At 38.6% G+C, this 16238-nt stretch overlaps 1 protein-coding gene across 1 annotated transcript in view; it reads left to right on the top strand.

Moving 5' to 3' along the window:
- The window catches only part of LIPK (lipase family member K), a 40865-nt gene extending 25522 nt beyond the window's left edge, over positions 1–15343 (top strand). Inside the window, exons 4-10 of the mRNA XM_005897709.2 lie at positions 641–839; positions 3508–3617; positions 4523–4659; positions 7974–8120; positions 8616–8687; positions 11278–11349; positions 14582–15343. Coding sequence (XP_005897771.2) covers positions 641–839; positions 3508–3617; positions 4523–4659; positions 7974–8120; positions 8616–8687; positions 11278–11349; positions 14582–14815 — 971 coding nt within the window. The 3' untranslated portion in view covers positions 14816–15343. The remainder of the gene's footprint in view (positions 1–640; positions 840–3507; positions 3618–4522; positions 4660–7973; positions 8121–8615; positions 8688–11277; positions 11350–14581) is intronic.
- The last annotated feature ends 895 nt before the right edge of the window (positions 15344–16238 follow it).

Here is a 16238-nt window from a genome sequence, read left to right as displayed (position 1 = left end):
TTATATCAAATGAAGAATTTTACCTTGTGCACATTTCACTTAAGACCTTGCACTTCACCTCTGACAATGCAAATTAACTAGCACAGTACCTGGCATTCAGTGAAATAGTCAACAAATGGCATTTTTATTGTCTTTGTTCTTATTTGGAAAAATACTAGCTTTGTAATCAGATGCTTTTTGAGAAATAAAATGTCATTAATGTGAATAATTATAGAGCAGGTAATTATTGTGGCTGAACAAAATTATGTGTATTTTAATTCTAATTTAATTCTTATAACTACACCATAAGATAGCATTTTTTATTATCCCCCATTACAAAATAAGTTAACTAAGGCACAAAGAGGTTGATACATAGCAGAAGAAATTTTTGAAGCAGGGCACTCTGACTCCAATAGCTATTTAACAATTCAATGCATTGGACATAATCCCAGTTTTACAGAGAGAAAAACAAGACATGGAGAAGATAAATAACTTAACCAGCTTCAGAAGTAGTTCAAAATCCTAAAACCTAGACTTGCCTGGAGGTGTCAAATTTCCTTTCTTAACCTTTCTTTTGTATTACAGGGAGTCAGAAGAGAGAATTTTCTTGTAGGCACCAAGGAAGTTCAGATAAAAAATTCTCATTGTCTGTGTTTTGCAGCTCCAAAGCCTGTTGTGTATTTGCAACATGGCTTAGTTGCATCTGCCAGTAATTGGATTTGCAATCTGCCCAACAACAGCTTGGCTTTCCTTCTGGCAGATGTTGGTTATGATGTGTGGCTGGGGAATAGCCGGGGAAATACTTGGTCCAGAAAACACCTGAAATTTTCACCCAAATCACCAGAATACTGGGCCTTCAGGTAAGAAGAACACTACTAATGACTAAAGTGTGTACCTTGCTCTTTTATATAGATAACTACCTACCGGGGTCCAGCCCCGGTTGGATCTAGGGATTTCCTCTGGAGAACGGCATTGGTGATTAGAATAGCAAAGCAGAGAGATTAGAGGCTCATTATAACTGGTTTATGTGGAAAATCAATATAACCTGTGACATCAGGTTTGCTCTGACCATGGAGGCCGCAGGCGCCCTCTCGAATCACTGAAGGTGCCCCCACCTTAGGCACCTTCTCGAGTGGGTCTTAGAAGCCCAGGCAAGTAAGTGGTCCCAGAGGACCCCCACGCTCCAATTAAATGTCATGAAGGAAGAACAGAAAAGAAAAGGAGAGAAAAAGAAACAAGAAAGAACGACACGGGGAGACCAAGCTTTGAGCAAGGCTCATAGCTTTATTTTCAAAGGGAGCTTATATACCTTAAGTTGTGCATAGAGGATAATAGGGGGTGTGAAATCGTGCAAAGTCAGCAGTCTTTGATCCTTATTGAGACCAGGCTTTCTTTTCCGCAAACTTATCATATACAAATGGTTTAGGTGATTTACATCATCTTCTGGCCAGAAGGCCTGTTAACATTTTATGACTCTGATAAAGGTTTGTCAACCATAAGACTTATTTTCTCTAAGAGTAATTATTTTAAAGTTTGGCGCCATCCTCCGAAGGTGTTAGATAAAGTTGCATTTCTATAGGACAGAGGTGCAGTGGGTTTACAACAAGGAAAGAATTTATTACCTTAAGGGTCTAAAGTTGTTAGCACCAAGGCCACTACTTATTTTTTCTATGTACCAACTATATTAATTAATACACTTCCAAGTATACAATACAGGGGATGTGGAAACTTGGTAGCAAGTATTGGCTCAACAATGAAATCTTCTACTAGTTCTAACAATTTCTAACTCTCCGAGAGGCTCTATACTATTTGAATATCTTAAGCTTCCAATGCCTCTCATGGTTGGGAGACTGTAAACAATCGTATGTGTAGCTGTAGGAGTCCAGGTAAACCTGTCAGGCAAATTAGAGAGCCATCTGAGGGGTTTGGATTGAAACACTCCTATTATGCCCAGGAGGCTAATTAGCTAGAGCTGTAAGTTGATTTCCTTCAAAGAAAAGGTGGTCGGGGATAGCCCCCCGTGACTGTCAGAAGAGTTGGTGAAAGTTATGAAGCAGTAAAACAGGCAGACTCTGGTTTTGGGGTAGATGCTCAGGCAGGCCCAGAGGGGCACCCCTTGAGTTCTGGCTTGCCTTGCCCACCAGAACTCGCCCACACGACCTTGTCATGGGTGGGGACTCCCGTGCTGACTCCCGGCAACTACCCTTTTGAATTTTCCCTTTTTGTCCAACTGCACGTTGTGGAATCCACAAGATGGAAATAAACATACCTTCTTCTACCCAGGTTTTCTTCACAAGCTCGAAAGAAATGCCATTATTATTGCACTGATAGTTGTTTTAAACACTCCACTTGGCCTGTGTGTATGTAAAGTATATAAGAAAGAAAAAAAATCAAAATGCAAATTCCAGGACTATCACATTGTCAATGCGCAGTCCAGAAATTTACATGGTATGCATAATGAAGAGGAATAATGACACTGATCAAGACATGGGAACAGAGACAATGTTCTGGTTGAAAATCCTGAGAACCAGACATTCGTGTTAAGTCAAAATGAGCCAAGCACTTGAGCAGAGATGACACTCCAGTGTTTATTCACCGAGGAGTGAAGGAACTCTGTCCTCCATAGACTGAGGGTGCTGAAATCTCTCCATGCAGCCAACCTGCCAGCAGCAGTCCCTGGGGGTGCTGTCTGCCTTAGAAGTCAGGCCAGCTGAGTCACAGAAGCAAACCTGGCATTTGTAGAGAAGCTGAGAACCATGCCTTGAAGGTCACTGATGTTGCTTGTTCCTTGACCTCACTCCCGCCTTATTCCTGGAAGCCGTTTGTCAATCCCTAAGTCCACATCCCAATCCAGTTGTGTCACGGCACCATTGCAAACAGCATCACAATTCCCAGGATGAATGTTCTCCTGACCACACGCAGAAGAGAAAGCCCCTGAGGCCTCTTCCCTGAAATGTTGATTCAGTCTGTCTGGGCTGAGGTCTGCAAGTCTCTTCACTTTTTCTGTTTGTAAAATAAGTATCCCAGGTAATTTTTCTTTCCAAAGGAGTTTGGTAAATCTGCTATAGAATTCAGTGAAAAGCCTCTGTAGATTGGGTAAAAAAGCCCCCGATGCTGGGAAAGATCAAAGGCAAAAGGAGAAGGGGGCAGCAGAGGATGAGATGGTTAGATAGCATCACTAACTCAATGGACAGAAATCTGAGCAAACTCTGGGAGACAGTAGAGAACAGAGGGGCCTGACATGCTGTAGACCAAGGGGTCACAAAGACATGACTTAGCGACCAAACAACTGCAACAACTCTGTAGGATTTGTAAGTCAGATTTTTCAGTTTCTTAACACAAAGTTACTCTTGGATCAAGACGAGATCCTCAGAAGATGCCTGACATCATATATTGATTCTAGTCTTATATTTAACAAAAGCTAAGCATCTAGATTTGCAACACGTATTTTTAAGTATTACAAGCCTAACAATGAGATGGATTTTTTTCTAATGCCGTTTTGTTTTGCTTTGTTTTTTCCTTTGGCAGTTTGGATGAGATGGCTAAATATGACCTTCCAGCCACAATCAATTTTATCATAGAGAAAACCAGACAAGAGCAACTCTACTACGTGGGCCACTCCCAAGGCACCACCATTGGTGTGTTTGGGGCAGATGTGATCTGAGGGTGTCAGGAGATTTTCTTCATTCTCATGAAAGGGGTCAGAATTTCTTCCCTCTGTGCAGTCTCTAGCTTGGGAAATTTGAGTTGGAAAAACATCACGTCTGGCTGTCTTTCTGAAGAGTAAATAAAGTGAGGATGACTAAGGGATTTTCCTGCCCCCTCAGGACTAAATTTGGAGATTAATGGATAAGACTGTAAGAAAGTCAATTATTTATTTCTTCATTTGTGTACTCAACAAACACGTGCCAGACACTGGGTTAGATAACAGGAAATCAAAGATAAATATGGTATACATCTTTCCCTTGAAGAGCTCACAGTCTAGTAAGGGAAACTAAAAAGAAAGCAGAAAATTACAAATTTCAGTGATCACATGCCACAATCAATGTGACTTTGAGTTAGGTCCCAGTGGGTGCTAGGGTAGGCTAGATGTGGATGGGCCACATTGGCAGTTCCACAAGGCTCTCCATTCTCTTCTCTGTTGTCTTTTCAGCTGGAGACCTTGACAATGCTAACAGCATTTACACCAGACATTTGAGAGCATTATCATCCATATTTATAAATGGCTGAACTTACAAATCCTTTCTAATGGTGATAATGCCATTAGAAACTCTACTATATATAAAATCTAACCTTTGAAAGAATTTGAATCCTTTCTGTAATATTCTCTGTAAGTAGATTTGCATCCTTCAGAAACAGGAAACTCACTTTATTCTTAATTAGCCAGTTTCATCTTTGGAAATTTAAAAATCCTTGCCCCCAGATTATGCTTACTCTGAGTGTCTTTATGTTCTTTTTTAATATATCTGCTTTTACTATCACTTAAAGTGAGTTAAGTAAGAATTGTTCTAAATCCATGAATTAGTATTTTCTTTCCTTTCAGCTTTCATAGCATTCTCCACTAATCCAGAGCTGGCTAAAAGGATTAAGATATTTTTTGCATTGGCTCCAGTCACCACCTTGAAATACACCCAAAGTCCTATGAAAAAATTAACAAATCTTTCCAGAAAAGCAGTCAAGGTATGTGACAACTTTTCCCCAGGTTTCAGTCTGTAGTAACTAAAACTAGCTCTATGTCTACTGATTTCAAGAAAAGACAACTTGAGACATAAAGTTTTACCAAGTGGATCAGTGGTAAAGAGCCCGCCTACAATGCTGAAGACTCAGGTTCGATCCCTAGGTCAGGAAGATCCTCTGAAGAAGGAAATGGCTAACCCCACCAGTATTCTTGCCTGGAGAATTCCATGGACAGAGGAGCCCAGCAGGCTACAGTCCTTGGGGTCACACAGAGTCTGACACAACTGAGCATCTAGAAAGAATAAAATAGATGCTTGAGGTACACATGTAGGTTTACTGATGATGTACAATTTTGCCAATTGAGTTCAAGATGCTCACTCTGATACCATTCTACTCTACCGTCTTCATTTTTTATTTAGAGGCTGCTCTCTCACGTGATTCCTCAATCACAGATATAGCAAAAGCTGATTTGATTGATGGGCTGATTAATTGGTTTAATTTGTTGTTGTTCAGTTGCTCGATCATGTTCAACTCTTTGCGAACCCGTGGACTGCAGTATGCCAGGCTTCCCTGTTCTTCACCATCTTCTGGAGTTTTCTCAAACCATGTCCATTGAGTCAGTGATGCCATCCAATCATCTCATCCTCTGTCATCCCTTTTTCCTCCTGCCCTCAATCTTCCCCAGCATCAGGGTCTTTTCTAATGAATCAGCTCTTCACATCAGGTGGCCAAAGTATTGGAGCTTCAGCTTCAGCATCAGTCCTTCCAATGAATATTCAGGGTTTATTTCCTTTAGATTTGATCTCCTTGCAGTCCAGGGGACTCTCAAGAGTCTTCTTCAGCACCATAGTTCAAAAGCATCAGTGGTTTAATTTAGTAGGTTAAATTTCTCTCCCGTGCCCCCTAGTGTATCAAGGACAGCATAATGTAGTATTTCAGACTGTATGGAGTCTGATGGCATGAATTTGAATCCTAGGTAGCTGGGTGAATTTGGTCAAGACCTTAATTCTAGGAAATATTTTATTCATATATCGAGTGAGGATAATAGTAGTCTCTACTTGTAGGGCTTCTCTGAAGATTAAGTGAGCACATATATATAAATCTTTTACACATTGTTAGCCTTTAATAAGTTCCAGCTATTGTTATTGTGGTCATGATTTCCATAGAACACTATAAGTCCAAAGTTGCCCATACTTCGTCAACTCTGTTTGTCAACTCCTCAAAACATAGGCAGTATCCTAGACCTCAGATGATTTCTGCTAGCTGCCAGCTAACTAAATGATTATTTGCTCAATGGAGAGAATTGTTCTATGTGAGTTCATGTGTTTTCCTGTTACATAGTAATATGGGCTTCTCCTGTGACAGACAGAAGGTGATTAGACTGTTTAGTGATTTCAGTGAAAGCATATGAAAGTGAAAGAATTTTTATAGAAGCCAGGAGTTCTGATTGGTGAGAGATAAGCAAATTACCCCAAGGTGATTTAATTCCATACCTATACAACCAAGAAAGACCGTAGCAGCAAAATTACGATAACAATGTGAAAAATGCTCACAGATCCCTCATAGTACATGGGCATCTTTCACCACAGATATTTCAGTCCAACCCGGTCCTACATTATCAGGCAAACAGCACCAGACTTCTTGTTAAATTATTTCAGCATTCCCACAAAGTTAAGAGATATTTTGAGACGGTAGGATCTTCACATTCTCAATTTGCACAACTCTGCTTCAGCTTTCAATATGTTTTGATCTACCTATAGTGTAGTGCAGTTCAATTCAATTTTGTAAGAAAAGATGATCTAGGAGCTGCTGTTTCAAAAGCATGGCACCAGGAAACAGCTATGCCTATAAAGCTACTTTTCAGCCAATCGGCATGACTGAAAATTGGGGTACATGTGTGAATGGTGGAAGACTTGACCAAGAAGAGAATGATGGACAGTTCATAGAAAGCAGCTATGTCATGTTAAAGAGTTTTGTTCTGTTGGTGATGGGAAGTCACTGAAGAATGTTGAACAGAGAAATGGATTGATCAGTTTTGTAGTTTTAGAAATATTACCCATAAGATGCTTTAACTCCAATAGAGAAACTACCACATGTGACTAACTCACTAATTCCTAATAGAAATTCCCGCAAAATCATGATAGATCAAAGACACTGACAGACAAACTCAGAGAAAATGTTTCTACTCATCGGAATCACAGAAGACTTCCTGGATGGCATTTCTGAGTTTGGGCTAAACGACAAGATTTCAATTTACAATGTCTTGTAAAAAGTCTTTCCAAACTAAGAGGGAAGTCTGAGTACCATTGAAGGGGTGAAGCACAAGCCATGGGAAATCACATGTAATTGACTTCATTTAGCTTTAAATTTGTGAAAGCCATGAGAAATAATATTGGAAATGTATGAATAGATTCTGTAGGAAATGTAGGAATATTGGAAATGTGGGTTTAAATGCCAAGTTAAGAAGCTTGGGTTATATTAGATATATGGTGGGTGATCATGGAAGGTATTTACACAAAGGAATGGCATGCATAACGCTGTTTTTTGAAAAATTCTCTTGGGGACCAAATGGAAGTGAATGAGAGTAAAAGATATAAGAAGGGCAAAAGATGAAGGAATGATTATAGAAATTATTGTTACACTTCAGTTGAGAAACCGAGCCAGGGTTGTGCAAAAAGAAGACAAAATTTATAGGATTTGACAATGAAATGATAGGCATGGTATCAACTTTTAGAGAGTTAAGATTTTTGTTTTTGTTTTTGTTTTCTCTTTTCCTCTCCTATTAGCCAAACGTTGGTCTTCCGGTTTTTCTCATCAATAGTTGCTTTGTAAATAGTTCTAATTTTAGAGTGCCTGTGGGGAAGATGAGCTTAGGGTCTTCCTACTCTACCACCTTGCCTACTTTGCACTAGATGTATTTTAAATGTGATTTATTATCTACACAGAAATTATTAGTGCACATTTATTTTCTATTTTCTAGTTGAGGAAATCCAGAATAATAGAAAACTAAATATGAGACAGAGTTTAGAATCAAACCAAGATATCACTGACCCCAAAGCCTTACCAATTTCCTATGGAGACTAGTATTTTAGGGGAATGCTCCAAAAAACACTTCAACTAAAGGATCTTGGAAGAAAAAGCTTCAAGAGGTGAGTTGGGAGGACTATAAAGACAAAATTTAATGGGCTTTTTGGTTTCACTGAGGACTAGTACCGAGCGGATGTCACCCATGTCCAGTGCTTGACTGATTTACCACTCATTTTCCACTTGACATTTACATCCATGAAAGTTGATGATGTCTTAAATCGATCTTGCAGGTATTATTCGGTGACAAGATGTTCTCTCCTCACACATTTTTTGAACAATTCATTGCCACCAAGGTATGCAACCGGAAGATATTTCGTCGTATTTGCAGCAACTTTATATTTACTTTGAGCGGATTTGATCCAAAAAACTTAAACATGGTACGTGTAAGTAGTCAGATCCAGGAAAGCAATTGTTTTGTTGGACAGAGATAAGGAGAGTTCATTCTTAATTGCATGGAAACCACATTTCAAAGGTTTTTTGTCTCCTGGAATGCAACTAGCATGTTCTTGGCTTCCAACCCAAGCTGAGAGTTCATCTGCTTGAGTAGGAGGATTTGAGGCTTCATTAACTATCTCTTGACTATATTCTTGGACCTGGAAAGAAAAAGCGCATTGCCTTTTGTCTTTGACCACAGGATGTCCTCTTTGGGCTTTACACAGATACTGCCCTAGGCAGGAGAATAGAGGTGAGGGAAGAGAAAATTCTTAAAGATGGGCTTCTTTGCTTAGTTTGTCTTCAGAGGATGTGGTACATATTTGTTCTGAGAGAGAGAGATTGGGTCAGGTGAGAGAGGGAAAGAAAATACTCAAATTCACTTGTGGTGTGATTTCATGATTAGCCTTCAGGTAAGAAATAATCTTTTTACTTTGCAGAGTCGCTTAGATGTTTATTTTGCACAGAGCTCCGCCGGAACATCTGTTCAGACCATGCTTCACTGGGCCCAGGTATGTACTCCCACTTCCTGATGTAACACACACGTATCTCTGCAAGATCCTCGAGCAGCACGTCTGGAGAGCTCACCCTGTGGGTTATACCAGTGCCAGGTAGATGTTTCCGGAATCAGATCAACTCATGTTGATTTGTTTTCCTCTCATCTATTCTCCAGGTCCTCTGCGTATTCCTAGATATTCTGACCGAATTCTGATCTTCAGATTACTCCTAATTGTCTTATCTAGGAAAAGTTTGTGTTTCTTCTTTCGGGAAATCATTCACTCTAACAGAGCTATACATAACATGATAAATGCTATTCTAGAAAGATCTTTTTACCCTCCAACTGGGATATGGGCGATTTCAGAGTGTGGAAATACTGCTTAATTTAGAGGAAATTAAATGTTAGAGAGGGTTTAAAGTGGATTAAGGGTTTCTGTTTTTACTCTCCATTTAAGTTTTTTTTGTGTGTTACTATATTTCTCAGTATTTGGCAAGCTCAGCGATGTCAAATTCAGTTGGTATAGCTTTCTAAGCCACGTAGGTCTGAGTGTGTGTATGTGTGTGTGCACATGTACAAGTGGGGGAGGTTTAATATTTAATATTTAATTAAATATCTTAACTTTAAAATACTTTAGAAAGTTGAATAAGAATCTGAAATCCCTAGGAATCTGAATTTTAACCTACACCCTGATAAATTTCTCCCATGCTTTAAAGTAGACAATCACTGCTATAGATAGTCTTAAATACTAGTTGAAGATTTCTGAAATTCTTTGAAGAGTTCCACCCTCAAGAGATAAGCGTTCAAGTTCCAAAAGGAAGACAGATATTCCAGATTTAGGGCTTCTTACTGGTGAGGAGACAGGTAGACTCTGAAAGGCATAGTTTTCCAGATAATACAACTTCGATTCCATATTCATTGAGCACTTACAATGTGTTCTTATTGTCCAGATATATATATCTCATTGTCTGTTATGAATTCTCCTAACAATCTTTCAATGAAGCCATTGATATTCCCCACTCTAAAAATGTCATAGCCAATCCTTACCCCTCACAGTTGACTCTTCTTAAAGCTATCTCTTCTCCTTTGATAGAAAGTTCTCTTGAGAATAGAAATAAGTGAGTGGGGTGGGGAGATAAAATATTTGGTTATAAGTTACATAGACAGCTAAAGCAAGGATGAAGATAATGACATGATGGTAACAATATCAATAAAAAGAGTGATTTCTTGACCGTTCCTAGGTGCCACATGCTTTGCGTACATTGAAGAATGCTATTGTCATTTCCATTGCACAGATGAGAAAACAGGTTTAGAGAAGATGCATATACAGCCTGGATCACAGATTTAATAATCCATTAAGCCTGGATTGAAACTAGGTCTGTTTGATGCTAGAACCCAAGTTCCTAACTATTTGGTACATTCTATTGCCTCTCATTGCTGAAAACCTACAGAATTTCAACCACAGCAGACTACCGCCTCTGTGAATATAAATCACAATGGGAAACATTTCAAACAAAAAAATTAAGTCAGTTCATGTGAAAAAAATCAAGTTAAAGGGAAAAAAACCTTTGGAGTAGTCTGAAAATAATTTAATGAAGTGCTTGAGGTAAATGTAAAAATTATGCCTCTTCAATCCAAATGGGTGACAAATAACCAGAAAAAGGAACCCCTAGAAGTGTTAATATTTCTATATTAATATCTGAAGTCTAAAATTTAAAATAAGAAAAGGGCACACACAGGGTCTCAGACACTCAGCCTATAGCCATGTTACTGATGACATGGCAGGCTGTTTGGCCATATAGACAGGAGACAGACAGACACTATCCCTCAGAAAGCCTTGAAGATGTACTTTGAGTGAGCATTCCTTTCAAAGGTAGCAAAAATGTTTAAGATTAAGGAATATACTCATAATATCCTAGACCGTCTGATAAGATAACAAAGTATAAAGTGTAATAATAGTAGCAGTCATTTTTTAATGTATAGCTAGTGCCTTTTAAAAAATATTAAAACTCTTGAAGCCAAGATGTTTAAGAATCAATGTATCATCTTTAAAAACATGTCTATGTACACAGCATAAAATTTATTTAAAGGCATCACTGCTAAAAGATTTTCATTGGAAAAGTATGCTGCTAAGTCACATTAGTCGTGTCCGACTCTGTGTGACCCCATAGACGGCAGCCCACCAGGCTCCCCCGTCCCTGGGATTCTCTAGGCAAGAACACTGGAGTGGGTTGCCATTTCCTTCTCCAATGCATGAAAGTGAAAAGTGAAAGGGAAGTCCCTCAGTCGTGTCCGACTCTTAGCGACCCCATGGACTACCTACCAGGCTCCTCCGTCCATGGGATTTCCCAGGCAAGAGTGCTGGAGTGGGATGCCATTGCCTTCTCCCTGGAAAAGTATAAAAGGGAAGAAAAGATAGTTCCATGAATTTGTATCAATTTTTATCATTTCTATTATTTCACTTATTAAACTTTGACTTTTAGCTCATGTGCTAAAGCGTGGGATATTATGTCAATCCTTTTTGTGTATTTTTTGCTTACTGTCTTTACATGTATGTTGTTTTTGTATATCATTTTAACATGTTTATTATTTGTATTTTTTTATAGGCTGTTAATTCTGGTCGGTTCCAAGCTTTTGATTGGGGAAACCCTGATCAGAACATGAAGCACTTCCACCAGGTACAATAACAATAATCACCAATTGCATACTGCAAATGAAATTTGTAAAAATAGTATCTACTCATCAAACACCTACTCACTATGCTCCATTCACTATGCCAGATACTTTGTATAGATCAGATGCTATTTGGGGGGATCTTACCACTTGCCATATCATTGTTTTTGATTCTTAGCATGACCTCCCCAGATAAGTATTAGGTTAGGTAAATTGTCTCTATTTTTCCAGAAGCTCAGAGAGGTTAGGTGAATTGTCAGAAATTACTTAGCTAATAAAGAACCAGAATACCACCCAGGGTTCCTGGGTCAAAAGTCCTTTCTTCTGTTACACTTACTCCTTCTCAAAAAAATAGAAACTCTCAGCACTTAAGACCATATTTTTAAAGAAAGAATTAAAGATGCGCAATTTTATTTCTAAAGCGTATTCTCTGGCTTCTTATCCATCCTTCATAAATGAACCTGATAAAATGAACTAACATTATCCTAATAAGTTTTTGGATGTCATTTACTGCTCATTCAAAAACAATTATGAATTATTAAAGGTATTCCAGACAGGATTATCACCTTTAGAAAAAAACAATGCTATTTGCCAGATAATGATATGTCCATGTATATCTTGACATTATATATGAAAACTTTCCTTTGTGAAAAAATTTCATATTAAAGTGAATAGGCATTGTTGTTAATTTTTCCAGTATTTAAGGAAATCCAATGATGGCTTTAGCTTCTGGCTAATAGACTGAGCTCAAATTAAACAAGTAGGCAACAAAGATACATGGATTTTTTTCAAATCCGGCATGTGGAAATCTGGAGTTTTTTTAAAGCAATTTCACTGTTACCATAATAACTATGATAGTGAAAATGCATAACTTCAAGTAGTGTGAAAAATCTGATTTTCTCCTAAACTGCTATAGTTGTATGTGTGTGGAGAGGTGTGTGCCCACACACACAAACTCACACACTGTGTCAGAGTGCTATTTACTCTTGTGATTAACAACTCCTTGTACTAGCAAGAGTATGTAGCTGCTTTAGGAAAAGCTTTTTAGATGATGACCTTACCCTATAAGACTCAAATACCTACTTGGATAAAAGCTGAATTACAGGTATTAACTCCATCATTGTGCTCGCAGATTCTATCAAAATACATGGCGGTTCAGGTTCAATTATGGATCTTTTGCTTGGAACTTTAGGGAGGAAAAGAAAACTTAAACTGTAAACAATATATAAGTTTTTTTTTTAATTTTATTTTATTTTTAAACTTTACAAATTGTATTAGTTTTGCCAAATATCAAAATGAATCCGCCACAGGTATACATGTGTTCCCCATCCTGAACCCTCCTCCCTCCTCCCTCCCCATACCATCCCTCTGGGTCGTCCCAGTGTACTAGCCCCAAGCATCCAGTATCGTGCATCGAACCTGGACTGGCAACTCGTTTCTTACATGATATTTTACATGTTTCAATGCCATTCTCCCAAATCTTCCCACCCTCTCCCTCTCCCACAGAGTCCATAAGACTGTTCTATACATCAGTGTCTCTAAACACCAATACAGTATACTAACGCATATATATGGAATTTAGAAAGATGGTAACAATAACCCGGTATACGAGACAGCAAAAGAGACACTGATGTATAAGTTTTAACAATTAATAACCTTTGTCACAACTATAAGTAATATCATCATAAGTTAGGTGTAATTACCAATATAATCACCAAACCTGTATTACTTAAAAAAAAAGTGAAAAAAGAAAAATTCTGAGCCAAAAGCCACCACATTTCATTTGTATCCTGATCTGGATGTTCATTTTTGTTTTGACATCTTCTGGGCTTCCCAGCTCTTTCTGAGTAGGGTATTAAATTACTGCAGTAAATGTATTCTGATTTCAGGAGCTCCTCAGACCCACTTGTGCCTTAAAGCTTGCTAATATTCTTGCTTCCTCTGTGCTGTGTTGCTTTTCTATTCTTTATCTCGCTCTATCCTTGCATTTGAATATTTATACCTTGTATTATTTTACTGAGAACACTACCAAGTCAGGAAAAGCAAGCGTCTTCTTTCATCAATTGCACTTGGCATTGAGTGCACCAGGCTGTCCTTAGCCCACCATTCCCTTGCATGCAGTACTCATTAGTGCTAATCTTCACTGATTTCCTTCTTTGCCCTTAACATTGTCTTTTCATGGCTACACATTCCTATTTACCGCTTGCTTCTAAGCCCAGATCCAAGGTCTCCCAGTATTACAAGGGACTTACACTTAAGATATTTGCTAATGCAAAGACCCATCTGACGGTGACATGTGGAATGGCTACACCAACGCTCTGCCTGAGGATCACTCATGGTGCAGTTACCGAGTCAGGGGTCTCCCCAAGCACATTTCTAGTCTTAGAAACCTCTTCCTGGCCAAAGTTAGTGTTTTCTAAGGATTTATAAGTTGGTCTATGTAACCTTTTCTTCTTAGTCTTTCTGCTGAAATTACCTATGGTGCATTAATCGCCTTTGGCTACTATAAAAAAATCCCATAGACTGAGTGGCTTAAACAACAGAAATATGTTTTTAACAGTCCTGGAAGCTGGAAGTCTGAGAGCAGGGGTGCCAGCATGGTCAGGTTCTAGTGAGGGCTTTCTTACTGGATTACAGACAGCCACCTTCTCCATGCATGTCCACATAGCCTTTCCTCTTTGTGTCTGGTTGCAGAAAGAGGTCTCTCTCTCTCTCTCTTTATCACTTCCCCTTCTATAAGGCCACCAATCCTGTTGGATTAGGATCCAAATCTTATGACCTCATTTAACCTTAATTACTTCCTAAAAGTCTTTTCTCTAAATACAATCACCTTGGGTTAAGGTTTCAACATATGAATTTGCGGGGAACATAATTTAGTTCATAGAATATGTAGGTCTTTACAATGCAAGTAGTAAAAATCACTCTATTTTACATTTTATAAAAATATGGTTTGGTTTTACCGAAATAAGAAGTATAATGATAAACTCACAATAGCCAGGAATATACACAATCATCAGGCTCTCTCTTTCTCCCTGTCACTCTCTCTCAATTCTGCTTGCATATGCTGCTTGCGTTTTCAGACTATTTCTAAGATAGTAGTACAATGGTGAATGTATGTACATAATATACAGTAACATTTAGAACATACAGAACTTGCTTAACAACTGATGATTGATGTTCCTTCTATAATATGATTTTCTGTGAAAACTATTTTTCTCTCTCTTCAATTTTATTTAGCTTACACCTCCTCTATACAACGTTTCTAATATGGAAGTTCCAACAGCAGTGTGGAGTGGTGGACAGGACTACGTGGCTGATCTCAAAGATGTTGAGAATTTACTCCCTACAATTCCCAAGCTCATTTATTACAAGTCAATTCCACACTACAACCATGTGGATTTTTACCTTGGACAGGATGCACCCCTTGAAATTTACCAAGACCTAATTAGAATGATGGAGGAATGGTTGTAAAATTAAATACACTTTCCTTTCTCTAAGGAAGTGGATTTTAGTCATGAGAATGCGGTACACCGACTCTAAGGTAACCCCTCCAATAATCTGTGGTCCACCCAGGAACCACAAATTTATGTAATCCTTTCTCGTCGAGTGCGGGAGGGACCTGAGACTTGCTTCTAGACAGGAGAATTGGCAAAGGTGATGGGATGTCATCCCCTAATTGCAGTCTACTATGTAAGAATCCATTTTAGCAAACTGGAGCAAGAGATTCTCCTTGTTGGCTTAATAAGGCAAACAAATGTGGGAAGGAACCGTGTGTGGCTTCTAGGATCTGCAGGTGGCCTCCAGCTGATAACTTGCAAAGAATTGGGACTCTCAGTCATATATGAGAAAATGAATTCTGCCAAAACCTGAATGAGCTTGGGAGGCCACTGTTTGCTAGTTCGGCCTCTTGTTGAGAAAACGGTCTGTCTAACACCTGGATTGCAGCTTGAGAACCAGTGAGACCTGGAGCAGAGGACTTAACTATCCCATACCTGAACTACTGACCCACAGAAAGTGAGATAATAAATACTGTTTTAAATCACTAAATTTGTGGTCATTTGCTATCAGCAGTGGCAAACTACTACTGTTATTATTAATAATGAATTATTATTATTACCATTATCATTATTTTTTTCTTCAGTTAAACGCTCGAGAAATCCTGTTTCTTATTTCATTATTTTTCTCTGTCTTATTTTTCTTCTCATGATGAACTGAGTTGAATATTTCTTGTTATGCAGATCTGCTAGCAATTCATTCTCGCAGTGTGATACCACATTCTCTTGTGGTAAGGACACTTAACGTAAGATTTACCCTCTTACTATGTTTTTAAGTGTATTTTTAAGTGGGTCACCTACCCAGGGGTGTGGGTTTTGATTATACCACGTCTTCACTCCTCTTTCCTGTCTTGTTGTTCCTTTTTTTATATCTTTCAGTTCAGTTCAGTTCAGTCGCTCAACTGTGTCCAACTCTTTGTGACCCCATGTATTTTCTGGTAGTGCTCAGATCATTCTCATCGATAGCTGCTTTGTAAATAGTTGTAATTTTGATGTGTGCATAGGAGGAGAGGAGCTCAGTTCTCCCTACTCTGCTATCTTGATCACTTTCCCTACACCATTTTTTTAAATCTGTTTATTTTGCATTGGAGTATAACCAATTAACAGTGTTGTGACAATTTCAGGTGAACAGCAAAGGGACTCAGCCATACATATACATGTATCGCTTCTCCCCCAGACTCCCCTCATATCCCAGCTACCACATAACATTGACCAGAGCTCCCTGTGCTATACAATATGTCCTTGTTGGTTATCCATTTTAATTATAGCAGTGGGTACACAACATTACATCTCTTAATCAGGTAGGATTTTCTTGTTTTTATTCCTACATCTTAAAAAAA

Source organism: Bos mutus, chromosome 26 (assembly GCF_027580195.1).
Source record: "Bos mutus isolate GX-2022 chromosome 26, NWIPB_WYAK_1.1, whole genome shotgun sequence".
Classification (NCBI taxonomy): Eukaryota; Metazoa; Chordata; class Mammalia; order Artiodactyla; family Bovidae; genus Bos; species Bos mutus.
This window is presented reverse-complemented; position numbering and strand designations above follow the sequence as displayed.